General features: G+C 35.8%; 1 protein-coding gene across 1 annotated transcript; it reads left to right on the forward strand.

The window, feature by feature from the left end:
- Positions 1-18938: 18938 nt before the first annotated feature.
- On the forward strand, positions 18939-19556 carry LOC109150214 (uncharacterized mitochondrial protein AtMg00810-like). Its single transcript, XM_019298132.1, has 2 exons — positions 18939-19065; positions 19174-19556. Exons 1-2 carry the CDS (start codon positions 18939-18941, stop codon positions 19554-19556), a joined length of 510 nt encoding a protein of 169 aa, XP_019153677.1.
- The last annotated feature ends 3220 nt before the right edge of the window (positions 19557-22776 follow it).

A 22776-nucleotide genomic window follows, 5' to 3' on the forward strand; every position in this document is an offset into this window, starting at 1 on the left:
AAGTAAAGTTTCTTTGGAAAGTGAAAAAAAAAAAATGAAAAAAAAAAAAGATTTTATGGACATGCACACAACGGTTCCTCAATCCACTATTAAATTACACTATCTCATCATCTTTAATTTACACACTTTATTTTCTTTGTTAGCATCAAGCGCTTACTATTGTGTCAAAAGCTATAGCTAGTATTGAATGTGCAACTTTATTTCCATATACTTGTAAAAGCTATAGCTAGTACTTCATGCACAATTTTATTTTGCGTATAACTGTGTATCAGTCAATACCACATTTTGAAAAGTAGGATGCTAGCCAGCCTTAGTTGCATGCCATGACCTGATAAGCTGATTGTAGCATATTTTGACAACCAAATACCCGATGTATTCAGGGTTATTGATCCACAGGGAAGCGGGACGTATCAAGCACTAATTACTAATCAATTCATGAGAAGCTAATCCTGATGAAAATGATGGATGCTTGATTGTAAAAGAATAGGTAATTAAAAAGAACAAGGCAAACAAGTTGATGAATACAAGAGAATAAGAGCGAGATTTTTAGGGGTTGAGTGTTTAATCATCTAGTGCCAATCTAAGATGAAATATTTAATTTGGGTTCAAACAAGTGTGGAGATGCATACAAGAAGGGAATTATTTCCATAAATCCAACAATAGAAGAACAAGAACAAGCATCGTAATATCCCTTAACCAAATGATCTTTTCCAAGAATCAATAGTCAAGTGCAATTGTGGGTACTCTAATATATGCCCTAACTCCCATCAAGACATAAATATAGCAATGAAACAAGCAATTTATGCTTTTAATTACAAGCATCAACAATATAAACCACAATTGCAAAACAAGTCATAAAATCCAAATTTAAATATATCATTAAGAACTTGAAGAACTAGTCACATAGGTCCATAAACACTTTCATCCGAAAATCTCTAAGGTGTTTTAGCCACTCATGGCTAGAATAACATTCATTACACCAATATTAAAGAGTTTATAAGAAACAAAGAAAGTAAAAGAAAAGGGGAAGAGATTCTCTCGAATGATGATCTTCCTAGCTTTTCCTTCTTCTTCCAAGGTCACTTGTAGCTCCTTGATGTAATTATCTTCTTCTCCAAGTGTGGTGGATTCCACCTTAGACTTTTGAAGAGACAACATACCTTTTCTCACTCTTTTGTCTCAAAAAACGCAGCTGAGGACCTAGGGTTTGAAGAAGATGGGGCTTTTATAGTGGAAGCCAAAATAGGCATTGAAAATGAAAATAAATGTATTTAAGCCCAAAAGTATATCTAAATCAGGAAGAAAAGTATGGACAAATGAGATCGCATCATAAGCTATGATAGCAATTGTTAGGATAAAGAGTTTACCACTATGCCAAAAGTTATAGCTAGGACCGAAGATGCAACTTAATTCCATATAATTGAGTAGCGACAACAACATGTTCAATGGCATGATGTTGGACTCGACTCTCCAAGGCATTGTGTTATAAATAAATGTAATTAAATTTTGATGAGTCAAAGCGTAATATAGGAGGAATACTTAGACTTAGAAATTTTTAGACTGAAGTCTAGAAATTAGGATGTTATTTGTGGCAAGATTTTGCTAAAAGTGTTCAACTTCAATGGAGTTCAACACAGTAAGACTTTAGTTCTAACGTCATGGCGAAGTCATTAGCAACATAGGTTTGTCTAGAAGTAAAGCTTTAGCAACTGCAGGAGTTTTGAAAACGACATAGATGGGTAAATCACCAACAACAAAGGTTTAACAAGAGTTTGCAAGCAGCAAGATAAGCGACTAAAGGTACTTATTTCCATTAGCTATTTCATGTCAATTTGGTACTTATTTCCTTATCATTTGGTTTTTAGGTATTTCTAAGCAAGAATGACAAAACATAACAATTCACAACATGCGGAGTATTTCGACCACGAGGATGAAAAACATGACAAAGAAGAGAGTAACACCCTGTGTTACGCCCTTTAATCCCAGATTAATTATTTAATTAATTTCGTTAAAGAATAGTTAAAAAGGATTTAATCTGGTCAGGATCCCTTAATTAATTAATGTAGTCCACGAAGGACCGTGGACCCTTATTTATAATAAGTAGTTTAAGTCTATTAGGGATAAAGAAAGTGGGTCTTTACTACTTAGAATCTAATTAGGAATCCTAGACCTAAATACCTATTAGGAATAGAAAGTAGGTCTTTACTATTCAGACTCTGATTAGGATTCCTAACTCTATAAATAGGGGACTAGAAAGCAATTAGAACCCTTACCATCCATAGTTATATTACACAAAATTATTCTCAAGAGATTCCCCACTACCAGGCCTAGGGAGATCAATCGGATGGAAATCTTAGAGAAAAACCTTAATAGCCAAGGGAGGATTAATTAAGGCTAAGAGGTAACCCATGTCTTACAAAACCTATTTTCCTTGCTATATCTTATTCATTGGCTCCTTTGAAAATTGTATGTGTAATTCTGTGATTGAGTCTTGATAGAGCTTTGCCTAGGGTTTATATTGTGTTTATTTGATAATCTTGATGATTCTTGATATTGTGATTGATTATATGTGTAATCTTGTATTTAATTATCTCTAGAGCTTGTCCCTAGGGTTTGTATCGTGAATCTCGTTGTTATGATGTTCTTGGTATATTTGGGTGGGTTTATGCATGATCGGGCGTTGAGTCTAGCCTAGGATTTATCTTTAGGACTTTGCATATAGATTCATTGATGTTCTTGAGGTTCCGGATGCTCCTGAACCGTTGTATGATTAATGTGAAGTCTTGGCATGTTTAGGAATCATGTTAGAACGTATTTTGTATAATTCTTCATTTAAATCCGTTAATTGAATCTGTGGTGTTGTCATTATGTGTTTGAACGTGTCTGGACATGGTTTTGGGTTCCACGAGAGATCTCGGGACTGAAAAGTTGTCTATGAACCAGTGGGGGATAGTTGGGGGCACGGGTACCCGCCACTTACCCGCTGCCCGGGAACACTGTTCTAGCGGGCAGCCAGCGGGCGGTGGTCTGCCCGCCGGCCACCTGCTGGAATGGTGGGTGGCCACCGGCGGGTGGCTGGCAGGTGATCCTCCTCCCGCCACCTACCCGCTGGAAAGTTGATGTGCGTCGTGATCTTTTCCCCCGTTTGTTGTTTCCTCGTGTCCCGTTGTGCCATGTTGGTCGTGTATAAGGACGGAGGGGAGCTACAAGGTTGGAACTTGGTATAAGGTTGGAAGGTGGGTTGTGTGCCTTGATGCCTACTTGCTATTTGACTGCCTTGAATTCCTCTGTTGACTCTATTTGCTATTTATATGCTTATCAGTTTATTATGTCTTGTATCGTGCTCCTAGGACGCATGTTAGTCTTTACGGTTACTCTATAATGTCGCGTATGTTATTGTGTCTCGAGTTTTGATCTTGGATTTAAATTAGAGTCCTGTAAGTATATATGTATTCCAGTTTCAAAATGATTTCTTATTTCTACCTATATTGTACTTAACGCATTGGAGTGGGTTACCAACATTATTCGCTGACGGTTGTTACACCGAATGTTTTTCAAGAACAGTTGAGTAGCTCCGGAGCGCGCTAGTTGGATTCGTGGACTTAGTTTAGATAGTTCTAGCTTTGATGAGATGGCCTGCGTTCCTTGATTTGTATTTGGATATTAATTACGCTTTGTTAGTTAGTTTAGCCTATGCATCTGGATTCTCTAACTTAGGTGTGGCATAGCACCCCGACTATCATATTTAGTTTATGCTCTGTTTGGGAATTAATATTAGGCTTGCCTTTATTCCATAAGCTTTAAAAGTTCAAAAAAATTTAGGGGTGTTACAAAGAGAGTGAAAATGAAGGGGAACTTGAAGAGGAATTTGAAGATGCGGATATAGAGGAGAAAAGTAAAGAGGGGGATACTGAAGAGAAAAACCCAAGTAAAAGAAGAAAGAGGGAGTAGATGAAATAAAAGAGGAGATTGAGGAAGAAATAGAAGAGAAAGATCAAGAGAGGAAAAAGATAATAGACAAAGGAGGTGATCATGTTCAAAACCAATATCTTGATGATATATTTGAAAAAGAACTTTTGTCAATTTTTTTTTTTTTGGGGGGGGGGGGGGGGTTAATAACAAAAGTGATGAAACTGGTGGCATAATTCTTGATGTAGGTGAATGTGAAAATTTTGAAGATGGGAAAATAGACTTGTGCCTAAAAGAATCCCTAAATTATCATCATTTGAGGATGTATTTGGAAGATAACGTGGAAAATGAGAGCATGTTCTTTGAAGTAGATCATTCCAAAATCTTCGAAGAGAATGTGCTAATCTTGATGAGCTTGAGGACATATCTACGAAGAAAATGTACTAATCTTCGAAAATCATTGCCACGTTTAGTCCTAAACTTTCAAATTGACCACCTATGGTCCTTCGACTTTCAAATTGTTACCATCCGTAGTCCAAGTTAACCACCCATGGTCCTTCAATTTTCAAATTTAACCAGATGTGGACATCTTGGAAGGACCATGGGTGCTTAAAATTTGATAGTAGAAGGACCATGGGTGGTTAACTTGGACCACAGATGGTAACAATTTGAAAGTCGAAAGACCACGAATGATGAATTTGAAAGTGTAGGACTAAATGTGGCAAAACCACTATACTCGGAGGACTCTAGATGGTATTAACTCTTTACATTATCGACTTATATTTTGTGATTCTTAGTTTAGATCATCTTTATGCTATGCTTATTAATTTATCTTGTGAATCTTTACATTGTTGAAAGTTTATTTATTTGTCTACTTTCACTTATATATTGTTGGATGATGTTCATGTTGAATGTTCTTGTGTTTTTCATCTTTACTATGAGTGAGTAGTTTAGTGTAGGGGTTAGATTGTGGTGTATATTGAGTTTTATGCATACTTGATGCCTATTGCATAAAAGGATTTGAAACCCAGCCTTTATTTCTTGCTATTGTGAGATGTTTTATATTCTTGTGTTGATGGTTTTGTGCACAACCTTGTCAATACTTGTCTAGTATGAAATTTGACAACCGTTCAAACAAGGATTGCACCGGTTAGCATACCCCTAGACTCGTCCCTCAACAACTAAATTTTCTTAGACCACATCTCATGGCCTTCAAGTTCACTTACGAGATTAAGGAATATTGAAGGTCAAGTGTTGGTCCCAGAAGGGTTAGGGTACAAGTCTTGAGGGAGGGAGGAGGGGTGAATAGACTTGTAAGATTTTGAAAACTTTTACGATTCGTTTAAGCACCCGAGAGGTAACTTCAACGACTCGTTGAGTATGCACAACAGAAATATTTGATAGCCTTTTTTAAGTTTGTTTGCACGTATTTTGTTATTGTAAACGCTTTGGTTTGATTGTGAGATAATATGCAAGCATATAGTAAGTAGAGAGAGAGAGAGAGAGAGAGAGAGAGAGAGAGAGAGATTTTTATAGTGGTTCGGCAAACACGTGATAAGTGCCAAAGACACCCATATTTAAGGGTTTTAAGGGGTTGTTTTGTACTCAATTGCAATCCTTTGTGCTTGATATATGAATAATTATGCTTATATATGTTAATGTGATGCGAAACTCCACCATACTTTGTATTTTTGTGATTTTGAAAGGATTTAGGCATTAAAGAAGCGCATATGGGCATGAACCGGAGCATCACAAGGCAAGAACAAAACGGAGCTGTGCTGAGACCAATCCACGCGCGTGGGAAGCCTCGTGGATGGGAAACAGAAAGTCCCATGAGCTTCATCCACGAGTGTGGCCCTGCGTGGATGAGAAACTGAAGATCCCACGAGTTTGATCCACGTACGTGGAGGTGGGCGCGATTTCGCATAAGTGACCAATCCACATGCGTAGATGGTCTCGTGGATTGATGTGAGTTTGGAGGGAAAAGCTATTTAAGTGCTTAGATTAGACTTAGAGAGGGGAGCTGATCATTTTTCTTACTTTTACATTTGAATTTCCCAATTTAGGAGCTCTAAGTTTCTCTAGTCTCTCTCATCATTGCTTGAAGATTCTTGGAGAAGAAGCTTGACAACCTTCAATCTAAGGATCAATTATAGAAGTGAACAACATTTGCAATCTATTTTGGTATTCCTTTATTGCTTTCATACTTTAATTGTTGTTTTGATCTCTATTGCAATGTTGCTTTGTTTAGCTACAGTGAGTGGCTAGAATCTAGTTAGGATTTGAATTGTGAATCTTAAGCATGATGCTAGTATGATATATATTTCTTAATTAGGTTAGATGTTGCAATTGTGAATTGAATCTTGTTGTAATTGAGTGTCTTGTATGTATCTTGTGGAGTCCGGCCAACTTCCTAGGTAGTCTAAGAAAGTGAAATAGGCAAGATATTGCTAGATCACTTGAAGCTATTGACCAATTGTATTTTCTAGCTTTAAGATCCGAGAGGACTAAGCTAGGAAAGATGTGAAGGCCAAGTGTTCGACAAAATGCTTCTTAGTGCTTTACTCACCTAAAAGGTATTCTATACTAAGAAGAACCCTAGTAAACCGAGAGGTGAACGGTTCTAGCTTAGCAAAGCCTCACTTGATTCTAGCAATTGCAACATCCTAACCTAAAGCCTAAAGATACTAGAAGCATCATATAAGAGATGTGCACTTCAGTCATATTCTTTTTTATTGAAGGTCAATAATAATTGTTTTTTTGCTTGTGAGTACTACAACCTCGACTTTTCGCATTCGATAATTGTGCACCTATGTATGTGATGAGCATGATCCCCACTCCTTGGCTTAATATCCATCTAATACTTTCAATTTGTCATCCCTTGAAAACGATATAAACTTGGGGTTTGATCCCTTAAATCTCTTTGACACATTTTCTCTCTTTCTTTCTACAAGAAGAAGGAAAACCACGTTGTCAACACACCTACTCCACTCTTCTCCTAAAATCCAAGGAGGTTTGCACTATCCCAATAGTATAAAGAGGATTTCCAAGCCTTGAACACAAAGCCAGCCTTGAACTCCTCCAGGTTTTTTGACTATCACTAGTCTACTCCGTTTCTTTCTACTACTACCGAGTAGAGAATACAAAGGTTGAAGAAATAAGATTTCTTCTTTTCTCCAACTAAAGATCTTGGCTTGAAAAACTTGATCTTCACGTGTAAGCAGCACAAGCCTCTTGAAAGCTGGATGTAATCTTTTAAGCTTTGTCTCTCTTACTGGTCACTAGATGTGAGATTGAATGCGTTTGAACACTCTGAACACTTAAAAGAATTCTTAGAGAATGACCGGCACCTTCTATCTCTTTTAGAGAAGGTATTTATAGGCGTTTTGAAAGAAGTTTGTTGGAGGGAAACTAATTTCAAACGTCTACGACCCAGTGAGTAAGGACTAGTGGGTAATCTGGAGGGTAGGTGAGTTGACAAATTTTCCAACCGTTAGTGACTTATTTTGCGTTGAACATATCTTTTTGTTCTGCACAAAATGTCTTGACTTGTAAGAAAAAATCTTCCATGAAATGTGTTCTTAGGACTCTTTTGTATATTTTTAATAATTTTTTTTTTCTGGTTTTAGTAGATATGTAATATTTTCATATATTGAAAAGCTGTTAGCACGTTATGTAACATTTTCCATTATATCACCATTAAGTGGTGCAAGTTAATAGGCCATTTATGGCCATAATGTTGTGGTTTGAAACGGAAGTAACGGTTTCCGTTACTTAACCTATAATGATGGCACGTAGGTTATATATGTGTGTATGGTCCTCCCACTGCTCCTGTGATTTGTGACTACACCATCTAGTTGTACAGGAGACCAAGTGGTAGACAAAATCCTAAAATTCTTTACTGCTCTTCAAACAATGCAACGTGGATTTCAACTATGGCTAGAGATTCTTGATCATATGCTTCCGCTATAAGGTTAGATTACATGTATTATTTGTGTATTTCTAACATTTGGTATCAGAGCCTGATTAATCTCTGCCTAGTTGGTGAAAATTGCATAATATATATTTTATATAAATATATATGTAATTCGAATATATGTAGCAAATGATGTAGTAAATGTTGCGAGTGCTTGCAATATAATTTTCATTTGTACATATGCATATATGTATTTTTGCAACTCACCATGCATGTTGGAACAAAAATTTTATAAGCATACATTTTTGAGATGTGTGTGTGGTTGCTGGTTGTAGGAACCTGATAGTTTGAATATATTTATTTTAGAAAAATATATATTACGTATATATATTTATTTTGCTTAAATTAAAAAATGTATATACTTACTATCGGGTTCTGCTGCTTAACCATTATTCGTTGCTTGGGTGTCGCTATGAGGCTTCGTGAGACTAGTCGGCAACCGCCGTGGGCGGTGGAGAGACAGTGAAACCATCTCCTTTTTCCGGCAACCGCCGTGGGCGGTGGAGAAACAGCATTAAAAAAAATAAAAAATACCACGGATAAAGATCGGGCTTGCTGAAGTTTGACCGTGGTTTTTGTGTTCCACCTGCTGGAGATAACGCTTTGTACATTAACGCCATGTCTTGGAATCTCGGACAGAGGATGGCGTCAGCGACGGCGGACAGTGGATGGCATCGTCGACGGGAGTGGTGGCGGTGCTGGGCCTCGGCTCCGGCCGATTCCTCTTCCGGCGATGTCTCTCCCTCTGTCAGCCATGGCATTGTTTTCCCTCCGATCGCCGGTTGCCATGAGCAGCGACGACGAGCGTTGGTTGTTGGCGTCGCGACTTGGAGTCGCGGGCAGTGGGCGGCGTCGGCGAACCAGCGATGCAGTGAGGCGAGATGGAGAAGGCGGGCACGGATTTCCGGCCAAAGGCAACTTCTCCCTCTCCTCATTCAGGCAGAACTGGCCGTCGGCAGTGGTGGCGCCGTGATGAAGACGACAGCGGTGGCCTGCTGTTGCTTCTCATGCGATGAAGACGACGGGGGCCTGCTTCTCCATCAGTAGTGGCGCTGGTTTTCCGGCGATGCGTTGGCAGAAGACGGACGGCTGGATGGATGGCTCCGATTGTTGGCTACATCTTGTTCTACCAGTGGCAATGAGGATGTGTTGCTTTGGGAAGATGAAGCATTGAAGCAGACAGTCTTTCAATTTGAATAGGATGCGTTACTTTGAAGATGAAGCAGACAGTCTTTCATCAATTGGAATAGGTAACTTCATATTATTTTAAGGAAAGTTATTATTATTGTTTTGGTGATGTTTGGTAATCTAAGTATATCAATATATGATTGATAAACAATACTCTTAGAATTACCCTTAAATAATGGTAATAATGGCTGATTGTTGCTATTTCTAAGTGATTTCCATTGTTTTATTGATTAATTTTGATAATAACGGTAATGAAGTTTCCCTCTAAATAGCTTATAATCTTATGCATTTTTATTGGCTTATTTTTTTGTCATTGATTTTCCATTTAGTGATTAATTGTGGCTATTCATTGCATTTTTTAAATTTTGTAATTTTGCCATAATTTGATAATATTCTTAATTATGGAGTATAATTTTGAATAACAATTTTGGAAAATGCATATGTTTATTGCTATTGGATATTATTTTCCATTTCAGTCTTGCCATAATGTTTTAGATTATGATGTTAAGAATCATATTGTGAAATTCATTTAAATTTGCTTGTCCAAAACTTTTATAGTAATATTGATGATATTATGTAACATTTAATAATAATGATGATTATCATTATTATAATTAAATGTTGTTCGGTTACAATTAAGAAAATTGATTATTCCGTTATTACTGTTATGTAATAATTATTAGAATTATTATAGTAATAACGATTATTGGTTTTTGAACCGATGGATCAATGTTTTGTGCCGTTACTATCATCATTTGTTTTGGATTTTTGATAGTATGATTTGAAATCATAATTTTGAAACCATTTCATTCTTGATCCAAAACATATATGTGTTAATAGTGATAATATCATTTTATAGTCATTACTATTAAATGTCAGATGTTACGATTGAGGAAATTGATTGTTCAGTTATTACTGTCACGTAATTGTTATTATAGTAATAACGATTATCGTTATTGAACCGAAGAATTAATATGTCGTGACATTGTTATATTATCATTATTGTTTTTGGATTGTGATGCCCACTTTGATTGAGTATGAATATTTGATTTTATATTCATATTTTTGAGTTTGTTTTACGCATATAATTAAATTAAGTGCATAATATTATGGTTTAAATTATGCAATTTAGTTTGTGAGAATTTATTTTGTAAATGTCAACATATCATATGGTTTTGATATGGTTAGAATTTACAATTTTAAGCTAGTCCTCATAAATATTACTATATGCATTGAATCACTTTCGTTTTGGGCCTACAAGTTAAAACTTTTCAATAATTGAAAAGTATATGATTATTATAAATTCTTATTCAAATTTTATAATCCTTCAAGTTTTGGATTTATGTTGTTATTTGAATAATAATTTTATAGCTCATTTTAAATTGTTATTATGATGTACAATTTATTTGGATATGAGCATATTGAATTTCACATATAATTGTTCACTAGCATAACATTATATTTTCTAGTTATGTGAATTTAATTATGCCTTTAGAAATTGCATAAGTTAGGAATTATAATAATTCCTTGTTAGGGTGAACTTTGTGTGTGGAATTACATACATACGGTAGTGCATTATGTTTAAGCACCTTTAGACCGTCTAAATTGTTCACCTAAGATCAAATCTTTTCATATGTGAACTATTAAAGACTTGGAAAGATTACTCGTCAATTATGCCTTTAGTGTGAGAAAACATGAACCGGTGAAAAGTTTCTCGGGAAGGGGCCAATGTGCTACTAGTTCCCTTGAAACATTACTCTGTCTAAGGAGTTGGTTATTTTTAATGAGGCTCCGTCCCAACCAACTTTCCTGGGAGTACACTTGGGATTGTTTATCATATTGTTGCATAATTGTTTTTAGGCTTTAAAGTGGCTCCGTCCCAACCAACTTTCCTGGGAGTACACTTGGGATTGTTTATCATATTGTTGCATAATTGTTTTTAGGCTTTAAAGTTGATGCCTAAGATATTAAGAAAATTGTCTAGTGATCTTATAATTTTGATTAATTAAGTAATAGCCACGGTATCTTTGATTAATTGAAATTTTGTGAGATCACATACAGTAGAAGTATTGATTGTGATTAATTATATGATATAATAAAATTTAGCCCACAGGCAATTTTGTTATGTTTATATAATTAATTAGGGTAAAAACACCAAACTATGATCATAATTTAGCCCACAGGCAATTATGCATCGGAATATAGTTTTGGTGAGTTTTATCATTATAGATAGGAAGGTAAATTTATTTAACATATGGTTTTAATATAAATAAATTGACATCTTCTATCATAAAGTTATGATATATGTACATATTCAAAAGTATTTTTATGTGTACATTTTGTGGTATTAGTCAAGTTTCTTTTATGTGTATTTTTTATGTATGGAAGAAATTTGGATTAATAGCTTGGTACATTAATATTCTTTTGTGTACAAATATCAAGTGATCGATACAATTTCATAACTGAAATTATTAAGTTATTTTGATCACTTTGTGACTAATTACATAAAGTATAATAAAATCTACCCACAGGAATTTTATTATATTAATGTAAATAGTCAAGATAAAATATTGAATCATATTTTTTAATTTACCCACAGGGATTAAGAAAAGGAACATGGTTTGATAGTTTTATCATAAAGTTGTAGATGGATCTAATTGAATAAAACTTTAGCCCACAGGCAAGTTTTATGTCACTAGATTTTTTTATCCCCTTTGATAATAATTTTATCATAAATTTTAGTTGAGTCTAATTGAACAAAACTTTAGCCCACAGGCAAGTTTTGTGTCACTAGATTCTTCTATTTGATTATCATAAAGTCTCAATTGAGTCTAATTGAATAAAACTTTAGCCTACAGGCAAGTTTTATGTCACTGGATTCTCCTGTTTTAATTGATGATCAAGATAAAATTTTATCATACCAATTTTAGAATTTATAACTTTAAGGCCAGTTATAATTCTCTATTATGTCACATGGGTTGCATTGGCAAGACATGTATTTTGTTAACCTCCAAAACTTTAGTAACTTGAAATTGTTACTGTATGTGGCTTATTTGGTTTTTCAGCCCAACCACAATAGAGATTTTGAATTTAGACATGATATACTTTTTGGATCCTTATATTGGAATTGTACATATCTAGCCAAATTTCAACTAAAGCAATTTAATTTGTTTAAGTAGTTGGAAATTGTGTCTGTTACATGTACATATTTAACATGTCCAACTATGGTGGGGAATTATAATCCTTGTTAAAGTAGTTGGACTTGAGGATCATTAGTGTGTATATCATTTATGCTCAAGAATAACTTTATTAGTGGGAGTAATGGTTTGATCAGTGGGAGTGATCATTTGAAAAAGATCCAATATAGATACCCGTTTGATCAGCGGGAGTGATCATTTGGAAAGATCATTAAAGATGTCTCACTTCAATATTGCTCCACTTCAAAGATAAGACACCTTGCCTTGTTATTGTAAAATCAATAGTTCAATTTGTTGAACTAGCTACAAGTTGTGCAACATATTTCTGAAAATGTTGTAACAATGTTAATAGTTTTTATTATAACAATGGCATTAAGTTTATGGTGAACTATCACGAGTTAGATTCTTTAGCATTTATTGGAGTCTTTCGCCTCATCAAATTGATCCTGGGCCATTAAGATTGAAAAGGCTCAAAATTCAGTGTTGAGAGACATAAAGCATGCAAAGACTCATGATGTTAGTTCATATAGATGAATGTAGAGGACTTTTGATTATGTTGATACAATATTTTGTTGTTTCATAAAGTTACATTAATAAGTCCTCGTTATTGCTCTCTGGCATGAAAGTTGGGCTTCCGTTTTTTGTTTTGGAGATTATTTATAAGGTGTATGTTTAAGGTTCCGTTTGTGGGCTTAGACTCAAGAATTTGTTATCTAAGTCATTGGAATATAGACTACTAATTACTGTCGGTTGCTAAGATTAATGAGAGTAGGAGTGACAGACGTGTCTACTCTGAAAACTTAGCTCTCAGCGATAGTATTAAAGATAATGAGTTAGTCATGCAACATATTAGCATTATGCTAATAGTTGTGGATCTCTACTTTAAGGCATGCTTATAAAAAGTTTTGGGATCATATGGGGTACATGGAACTTATTATGTGACTATATTGTACGTACATTTATGTTGTCACTTCTATATAATAATTTGGATGGTTTCTCTCATGGTTATGCGCATATTTATTTGAGAAACATCCATAAGGTTGGACCAAGAATAAACGTAGGGTTTATTCATAAAGGACCTGAGTTGAGAATCAAAATGCATGTGATGCATAGATGGTATTACTCACACTTTAATTTAGAGGACATACCACTATGATTCAGGTTTTTTGATCTTCAACAAAGGTTGTGTCAATACTTGCACCAAGTGGAAAATTGTAACATTTTCCATTAATATTGTACAAATGAAGTTGTGCAAGTTTATTAGGCCAAATTTAGCCATTGCGGTAATAATTAGTTTTTGATAACTAATTATAATCAAGAATGAACATAAGGTTTATTCATTAAGTTTTATACCACATAAGGTACTTAGAGAAGAAGTTACATTGTAACCATAAGTGGATACTACTCTCATTAAGAGGAACTATCTCTATGGTTCATGTTTTTTGCTTCTTTGAGTTAACACTTGCACCAAGTGGGAGAATGTAACATTTTCCATTATATCACCATTAAGTGGTGCAAGTTAATAGGCCATTTATGGTCATAATGTTGTGGTTTGAAACGGAAGTAACGGTTTCCGTTACTTAACCTATAATGATGGCACGTAGGTTATATATGTGTGTATGGTCCTCCCACTGCTCCTGTGATTTGTGACTACACCATCTAGTTGTACAGGAGACCAAGTGGTAGACAAAATCCTAAAATTCTTTACTGCTCTTCAAACAATGCAACGTGGATTTCAACTATGGCTAGAGATTCTTGATCATATGCTTCCGCTATAAGGTTAGATTACATGTATTATTTGTGTATTTCTAACATTTGGTATCAGAGCCTGATTAATCTCTGCCTATTTCTAACATTGCGGATTTAAATAAGAGATGAGACTACAGATCCGTAATAGTCAACAAAAAGCCGTTGTCGAGTAGCCTATCTAATTGCACAGGAACATATACAATGTTAGACCTCTAAAATAGAATATCACCTAACGTCTACTCTAAACCCCCAGTTTAATATATTCCTTGAAAATCAGTAAAGTTTTAAATTCAGTAGTGTACGTACACCCACTTTTTATTGCCATATATTAAAGAGAAATGAAGGATAAAAAGAAGGTCAGGAATCAAGATACGTACAAACAGGTACTGTCGATGATTAAAATCAAAACCAGTGAAGAATTCTTAGAGCCACAAACGACAGATGTACAACAATTATATAGTAATCAAGTTTCAATTAACTGTTTGTTAGCAGATTCAAAGGTCGGAGGAATAATTGCCAACTGAAAGGAGTAATCAGAAAACCAAGCACTCTTTGAAAGCAATACCAAACGGCATCTTAGAATGGTACAGACAAGATTTTTGAAAGGGATCAGGAAAAGGAAAGGCCATTGACAGAGGAGTGAAGAGGAGGTGGCCTTGGTGGTTGACTGTGGCAGAGGAAGAGTACCATCAGTTTCAAGTACGGAGCAAAAATGAAAAAGGGCCTGGATTTATATTTTTTATTTTTATTTTTTAGGAGAGTCCAAACTAATTTACACAGGGGCTACCCCATTACTAGACACCACCTGCAAATCTGCAATGACAACTTGGGTAAAGAGAGATGGGATTAGGGTTTGTGATGTAATTTATTGGCTTATTGTAATAGTTGTTAATGTTCAGAAATTTGCGTGAAAAATGATATTTAAATCATTTTGAGTATGTGTTGTTCACTGTTGGTTCAATTTTTAACTGAACCGAGCTCAAATCATTCAATTTATAGAATATAGAACCAATCAATTTTTAATAATAAAAAAATTGAACCGCTCAAATCAGTTTCGGCTATGCTCGGCTCGGATAACCTAAACCAAAATGTCTACCCCTAATGAAAACTATAAAAAAAAAAAAAATTAAAAAAATGATGAATTTTTTGGAGGATGTCGGGAACCCATTTCCCAACCCCTTGGATGTAGACTTGACAATTATTGACACAACCTCTTAACACGACATGAAATCGGACACGAAAATAACGGGTTAGTGTTTAGCCTTAACGTGTCTCGAGTTGTTAACGAGTGGACCCGTTAAGGACTTATTATGTTTCATGTCTGAATGGGTCAATCCATTAAACATATTAAGAACATGTTTAACCCGTTAATATTATCGTGTTAACTCATTTACAGAAATATGTTTATAACCCCCTAAGAACTCATTTTTATTTAATATAAAAGGAAAGTTAAAAACTAAAAAACCCTAGACACTTAGAAACCTCTTCCAACTTTACTTCAAATTTTAGTTTTTTTTTTTTAAATATATATTAATAAGTTTAGTGGGTTTAAATTGATTTCGTGTCATATTGTGTCGACACGAGCCGAAACCTGTTAACAAAATGTGTCTATCGTGTCAACCCGTTTAAAAATTGTGTTCGTGTTAAGCATTTCAACCCGTTAAACTTAACGTGTCGTGTCCGTGTTTAAACCCATTTAACTCGTTTACAAATTATTTTCGTGTTAAGAATTTCAACCTGTTAACCTTAACATGTATCCGTGTTTAGCCTTATTGTGTTCGTGTCGACACGTTAATGATGGCAAATTATACCATGGATAAGCTAAGGGTCTACCTTGTTATGTGGACCTTGGTCCAAAAATAACATTCAAATTCTTTGCCTGCAGTTAACACATTCTATACCTACAATTAACAATTCATGTACCTATAAAAAAAATTGAAGACACATAATATGGTAATTAGTAATTACAAACACATAACTTGATAACTACAAACACATAAATTGTTACATAATATGTTTAACTACAGATACATAAGATGTTGGTTAACATGTTACGTGAATGAAATTAACATATTTTGTACCAGGAGTTAACAATTTATGTTTCTCTAATTATCATGTTTGATGTAGTAAATACAAAGCGTATTGTCTACAGTCGACAATCCCAGGTCAGTTCCGGGTTTGGATCCTATGTTTGGTGTGCTTGTTGGCTTAAGAAATATAGCCCAGTCTACGTGATAGTGGACCAGAGGTCTCCGAGCTAATAGCTATAGTATTGAAATAGATAAATCACTCCTGACAGCAATAAATGTCGTATTTATAGTAGTCGCTAGGAGACAGATTCCAGACCGGTAGCATGCTGAGCACGTGGGCACCATGCACAGGCCCCAACTGGGGTCCAAGGGGCCTTGGCCGCGTGTCATGATATTTCTGGGCGCAGTGTGCCATGCTACGAGGTACCAAATGATCGGTCCGACCTATGCAGGTTGGTTCACCCGAAGCCGCGGAGCCATTCCCGAATCCATCCTCTGCCAAAGCCTAGTGGGTATTAGAGGTCGGGAAGGCACACCAAAGAGGCCGAAAGTGGTCTAATCGAGTTCGGCCCGCACTAAGGGCCCGAGACCGACCATCAAATGGGCACGACGCCTGGAGAATTATCCCCATCAATGTTATGTATCTATAATTATCATGTGATCTGCCTTCAATTTGTTTACATGTACGAAAACGATTAACTGCAGATACAGAATATATTAACTGCAGACACATAATTTTTAGACAAAGATTTACAATGCAATATGAACCTTGGTCCATAGTATAACAATTGTTGGATGATGGGTTCAATTTTATAGGAATGTACTACTTGAGGATTACTCCGGCCCGAAAAATCATCTGGGAGGATGTAAATTATGGTAATTCAGCAAAATCACAGAGGCTAGACCCCCTTTACTTACTACGCACAAGGATACACACACACACACATTTATATATTTCTTATTTTACAACTAATTAAATTTATTTCCTATTTCACCACCACCACCACCATCACCGCCACTGCCGCCACTGCCGCCACCACCACTGCTGCCACTGCCGCCACCACCACCGTTGCCGCCACCATTACCCCACCACCGCCACCACATATTTTTATAAGGGTATTTATGTCTTTTAAAACATATTTCATTTCTATTCCTTAAACCAACCAAACACTGTAATATAATTCCTAAAGTCTATTCCTTTTGCGAACAAAACAATAGAATACAATTCATATTCTATTCCTTGCCTATTCCATTCCTTATGGAATAGCATTCCTATTACCCAAAAATTCATTCTATGAACGAAACGTGATAGGGAATCGATTCAGTGCAACATCTTACAGTAAATGGTGTGACAACTTCAGTCAATCTTTGGCATCAACGAATGGGTCATCCATCTGAAAAAGTGGTAAACCTTCTTCCGTCTGTTGGCAATGTTGTGGGAAGTTTTAATAAAGTTTGTGAGGTTTGCTTTCGTGATAAGCAACCTAGAGATAAGTTTCCTTTGAGTAATGATAGAGCATCTCAAATATTTGAGAAAATACATTGTGATTTGTGGGGTCCTTACAAACATCAATCCTCTTGTGGTGCGCGTTATTTCTTGACTATTATAGATGATTATTCGCGAGCAATTTGGATTTTTTTGTTGATGGATAAAATTGAGGTTCTCAAAATGTTTTTGTGTCTTGTGACTATGATTGATAGACAATTCTCTCAATCAATCAAAGTAGTTTAGAGTGGCAACAGTACTGAATTCAATTGCTTGCGTGATTTTTTTTCTGCTACTGGAATTCTATTTCAAACTTCCTGTGTGGGAACTCCTCAACAAAATGGTAGGGTTGAGCGGAAACATAAACATATTCTCAATGTAGCGAGAGCTTTGAGATTCCAAGCCAATTTGCCAATTTATTTTTGAGGTGAATGTGTTCTTGCGGCCACACATCTGATAAATCGAACACCAACACCGTTGCTTTATAACAAAACTCTCTATGAAATTCTTTTTAGTAGTCCTCCATCTTACAACACAATTCGTGTTTTTGGGTGTCTCTTCTTTGCTCACAATCAAAAAGCAAAAAAGCGATAATTTGCTAGCAAGAGTAAAAAAATGCATCTTTGTGGGATATCCATTTGGGAAAAGGGGTTGGAAGTTGTTTGATCTTGACACTAAAGATTGTTTTGTTTCCCGCGATGTAAAATCTTTTGAGGATGTTTTTTCATTTACCCTCACAAATACGACTACCAATCCTCATGGAGAATTTGTTCACGAAGATTTTTCTGTAATTGTTGAAGACGCCGAGCCCAACTCCACAAACGAGCCAAACCCTCAACCTGAGCCAAGCTCCACACCCGAGCCAACCTCTCAACCAAAGTCAAACTCCATACCCGAGTTCAGCTCACAACCTGAACAACACATTAGTAATCTTGTTCCAAATCACCAGGATCAGAATGTTGAGATGGGTCAGGGTATGAGAAATAAAGTTCCTTTAGTGTGGTTGCGTGACTATGTTATTAATTCTACTGTTGCTATAAGTCCATCCTCTGTCACACTGTCTCCACAGTCTCCCTCAGGTACTCCCTATCCTTTAGTTCATTACATAAATTGTGACAATTTTTCTCTGGGATACAGAACTTTTCTGACAACTATTCTTTCTAAAAAAGAGCCAAAATCTTTTAAGGAGGCAATGACACATAGTGACTGGAAAGAATCTATGAAAAATGAAATTCGAGCCCTAGAAGACAATCAAACTTGGACTCTTGAGCATCTCCCACTTGGGAAAAAGGCTCTTGGGAGTCATTGAGTCGATTGAAAGATTCAAATCAAGATCAGTGGCTCTTGGTAATCATCAGGAAGAAGACATTGATTACACTGAAACTTTTGCTCCAGTTGCCAAAATGACTACTGTTCGTGCATTTCTTGTCATTGCAGCCTCTAAAAATTGGGAACTACATCAGATGGATGTGCACAATGATTTTCTGCACGGTGATCTCGTTGAAGAGCTGTATATGAAGCTTCCACCAGGTTTTGAAGCATCCGATCTTAAATTAGTGTGTCGATTGTGCAAGTCCTTGTATGAATTAAAATAGGCACCAAGGTCCTGGTTTGAAAAACTTGTCACGGCCTTGAAAGGATATGGTTTCTTACAATCTTATTCTGACTACTCCTTATTTACCTTCACTCGGGGTGGAGTTCAGATAAATGTGCTTATTTATGTCGATGATCTCATCATTTCTAAGAATGATTCTGCTGCTCTAAAGACGTTTAAAACTTATCTCAATGATTGTTTTCATATGAAAGATCTCAGCTCTCTAATATACTTTCTTGGTATTGAGGTTGCTCATAGCGCTTCTGGATTATTTTTGTGTCAAAGAAAATATACTCTTGATATTACTTCTGAAGCAGGATTGTTGGGGGCCAAGCCGGTTAGTGCTCCTATTGAGGAAAACCACAAACTCGGCCTTGCTAGTGGCCCAATTTTCTCTAATCCTACAGCATATCGGCGTCTTGTCTGAAGATTGGCCGTAACCCGACCAGATCCCGCATACTCTATTCACGTGTCGTCTCAATTCATGCAGGAACCGCATGATAAGCACTAGGAGGCAGCTCTAAGAGTTGTCTGTTATTTGAAAGGTTCCCCAAGTCAATGGATTCTCCTACGAGCAAACAGTGATCTAACACTACAGGGATGTTGTGATTCTGATTGGGCTGCATGTCCTGCTACTCGGCGATCTCTTACTAGTTGGTTGGTGTTTCATGGCCATTCCCAAATCTCGTGGAAAACAAAGAAACAAAATACTGTTTCTCGTTCTTCCCCCAGAAGCGGAATACAAATCTATAGTGGCCGTTACTTGTGAACTCAAATGGTTAAAGTGTTTGTTGTTATGTCTGAGGTTTCATCATCCCAAAGCTATAAAATTGTTTTGTGACAGTCAATCGGCTCTTCATATTGCAAAGAATCCAGACTTTCATGAACGAACAAAACACATTGAAGTGGATTGTCATTTTGTTCGAGATGCAATTCAATATGGTTTGATTTTCCCTTCCTACAATCCTACATTCCTACCATTCGTAGTTAGCTGATATCTTCACAAAGGCTCTTGGGCAAAAGCAATTTGAATTTCTTCTTTACAAGTTGGGCATTTCAAATCCGCATGCTCCAACTTGAGTGGGGTTGTTGAGACATTCAAGTCATAATCATCTTTAGTTTCTTTGTTTTTCCATCTCTTTGTTTTCTCATGTGTCTCTTTGTTTTCCCATCTCTTTGTTTTCTCATGTGTCTCTTTGTTTTCCCATCTCTTTGTTTTCTCATGTGTCTCTTTGTTTTCCCATGTATCTCTTCATTTTTCTATGCGTCTCTTTGTTTGTATTTATGGCACTATATATACAGTACTTGTATTGAGATTTACTCACAAGAGATAATACATAAGTTTTTCCTCTTCTTCCTATTTGTTTGTATTCTACAGACCAACTAAGTTGCCCATATACTTTTCATTATTTTCGGTCACCAATTGAAAGTGACAGTATTAAATAGTTATTGTTTAAAATCAAGTTTTCAATTAATTTTTTGACCATTTTTTAAAATTCGTAAAAATTTTCGTTTACCAACCAAAACTAATTGTAATGATAACAAAATAAATAATAAATAAAAATTAGACGGTTAGATCGGCAAAAAGGTCCTAAATTTTGATCCAATGGTAGAAAATTTAACAGTTTTCCATGTGAAGCGATCAAATAGCGTAATTATGTGACTGGGCAGTGTGCAATGAGCAACCTTAATCCTAGGTGTTGTGAAGAACCCGATTAGAGGTCTGGTGGGGCAAGACATGTTGGTCGGGGAAATTTAGTCCTAGCAAATCTTCAACTTCAAGGGATCAAATATCTAACAAAACTTGTTTCATGTATTTTTTTTATTTAATCGGCACCTATGCGCCCGTGTATTTTTTTATTTATTTTTTATTTATTAAAAACTTTTTAATTTTTTAAGACTTGATAATTATAAACTATTTAATACTCTTAATAGTTAATATTAAAATATTAAAAATTAACCTAAAAACATATAGAATTTTGTGACAACTCAAAAATATTTTCCTTTAAAAAATTTCGTTTTTCCAAAATTTAAAATAAAACTTTGAATTTATTTTTATTCCTACGATGATTTTAATAAGTGAATTAAACATTTTTATTTTAAACTCTTATTTCCAAAATGCCTTAACATAGAGTATATGTATATCTATTCATGTTTCTAAAAATCTGAATCAAAGGGTATATTTGTGTATCAAAACTTTGACTCAAAAATCTATCTGAGAGGAACTTGTGAATTTGATAGAGTTGTTTTAACCATATTTAATTTTAAAATGAACTCAATCTCTTTCTAAAAATTTATGTTGCATTTATACCTAAACTTGATTCAATTCAACCCAAAATCTTAACCTAGAATTTTAAATCGCAAAATGACCTAAAAGCCCTCCCCTAGCCGTTCACTCCCTCTCCATTGCTACCTAGGGTTTTGAGCCTATAAATAGGCACTATTCCATTAGCTGATCTCTTCAATCCCTCCCTCGTTTTCTCCTCTCAAAATCGGCAAAGACTACCACCAAGAAGAAAACATAGTGAGCATTTCCATCTTCTTCACCTTCTTCATTCATTTCATCCTTTCATCTTCTTCTTCCTTACCTATTTCATTATATAATATATGTATGTGCTTGTGTATTATATGTGTTCTATGTGTTCTTGCTTGGGGTTGATATGAGGTGAAGGATGAAGCCATAGTTGAAGGAGGGGTTCATACTAGGAGTTAGCAATCTCAAGGTATAACTCATGGATACCCAAAATTTAATATTTTTGCCCTAGTTTCTGTGAATAATATTGTGTCTGTAAATGATGTTGTGGTGTTCGAAAATAGAGATATATGTGTCATTTTGTGCCTATAATGTTGTGATGATAATGTCTTGATGCTATAATGTTGTTGTTACGTGTTTTGAAGATGTGTTGTGGTCTGAAAATAGGTTTTCCGCCATGAAAATGTTGGAGAAGCATCATCCCAGAGGTCACTGTCTCGCCAGGGATTTCAACCTAGTGGGACAAGCCAAGGGACTGGACAGTCCCGCCGGCCAATCCCGCGTGAAGGTTGGGCTCAAAGTGGCGTGCTCTCTGAGCCCGCGGGCCAATCCTGCGTGAAGGTTGGGCTCAAAGTGGCGGGCTCTCTGAGCCTTGCCACTCTGTGCTGTGACTGCTGCGGGTCTCAGTGACGGGACTATCTAGTCCCTTCACCTAGTCCTGCATGGTCACGGCCTCGACACAGGATCCCTTTTTGGCTCAGTGTTGAGGTCCCAACCCAGTCCAAAACTCGTGGGCCCGTGTGGCTCGAGATTTTGATGTTGGTTATGTGAAATTGCCTAAGTGATATGTGACCAAAAATTCATTTTCAATCAAAGCATGAACTATGATTTTACTAAATGTTTGGGTACATTTGATTATGAATATTGAGTATATATTGACTTTAGCATTAAATCATGAAATGGTAAAAGATTTGTTTAAATGCTCAACTTATAGAGATTACTTTGCATTGAAGAGTGAGTTGGCATGATTACATGAATATTAATGCATGAATTATTATTTCCCAATCCTTTATACCTAAACCTATATTTTACATACTAAAGCTATATATCTATTTATTTTTTTTTTTTTGGGTGAGTGCTATATATCTATTTATGAAAGGTCTATACTAATACC

This window comes from Ipomoea nil, unplaced genomic scaffold (assembly GCF_001879475.1).
Source record: "Ipomoea nil cultivar Tokyo-kokei standard unplaced genomic scaffold, Asagao_1.1 scaffold2219, whole genome shotgun sequence".
Lineage (NCBI taxonomy): Eukaryota > Viridiplantae > Streptophyta > Magnoliopsida > Solanales > Convolvulaceae > Ipomoea > Ipomoea nil.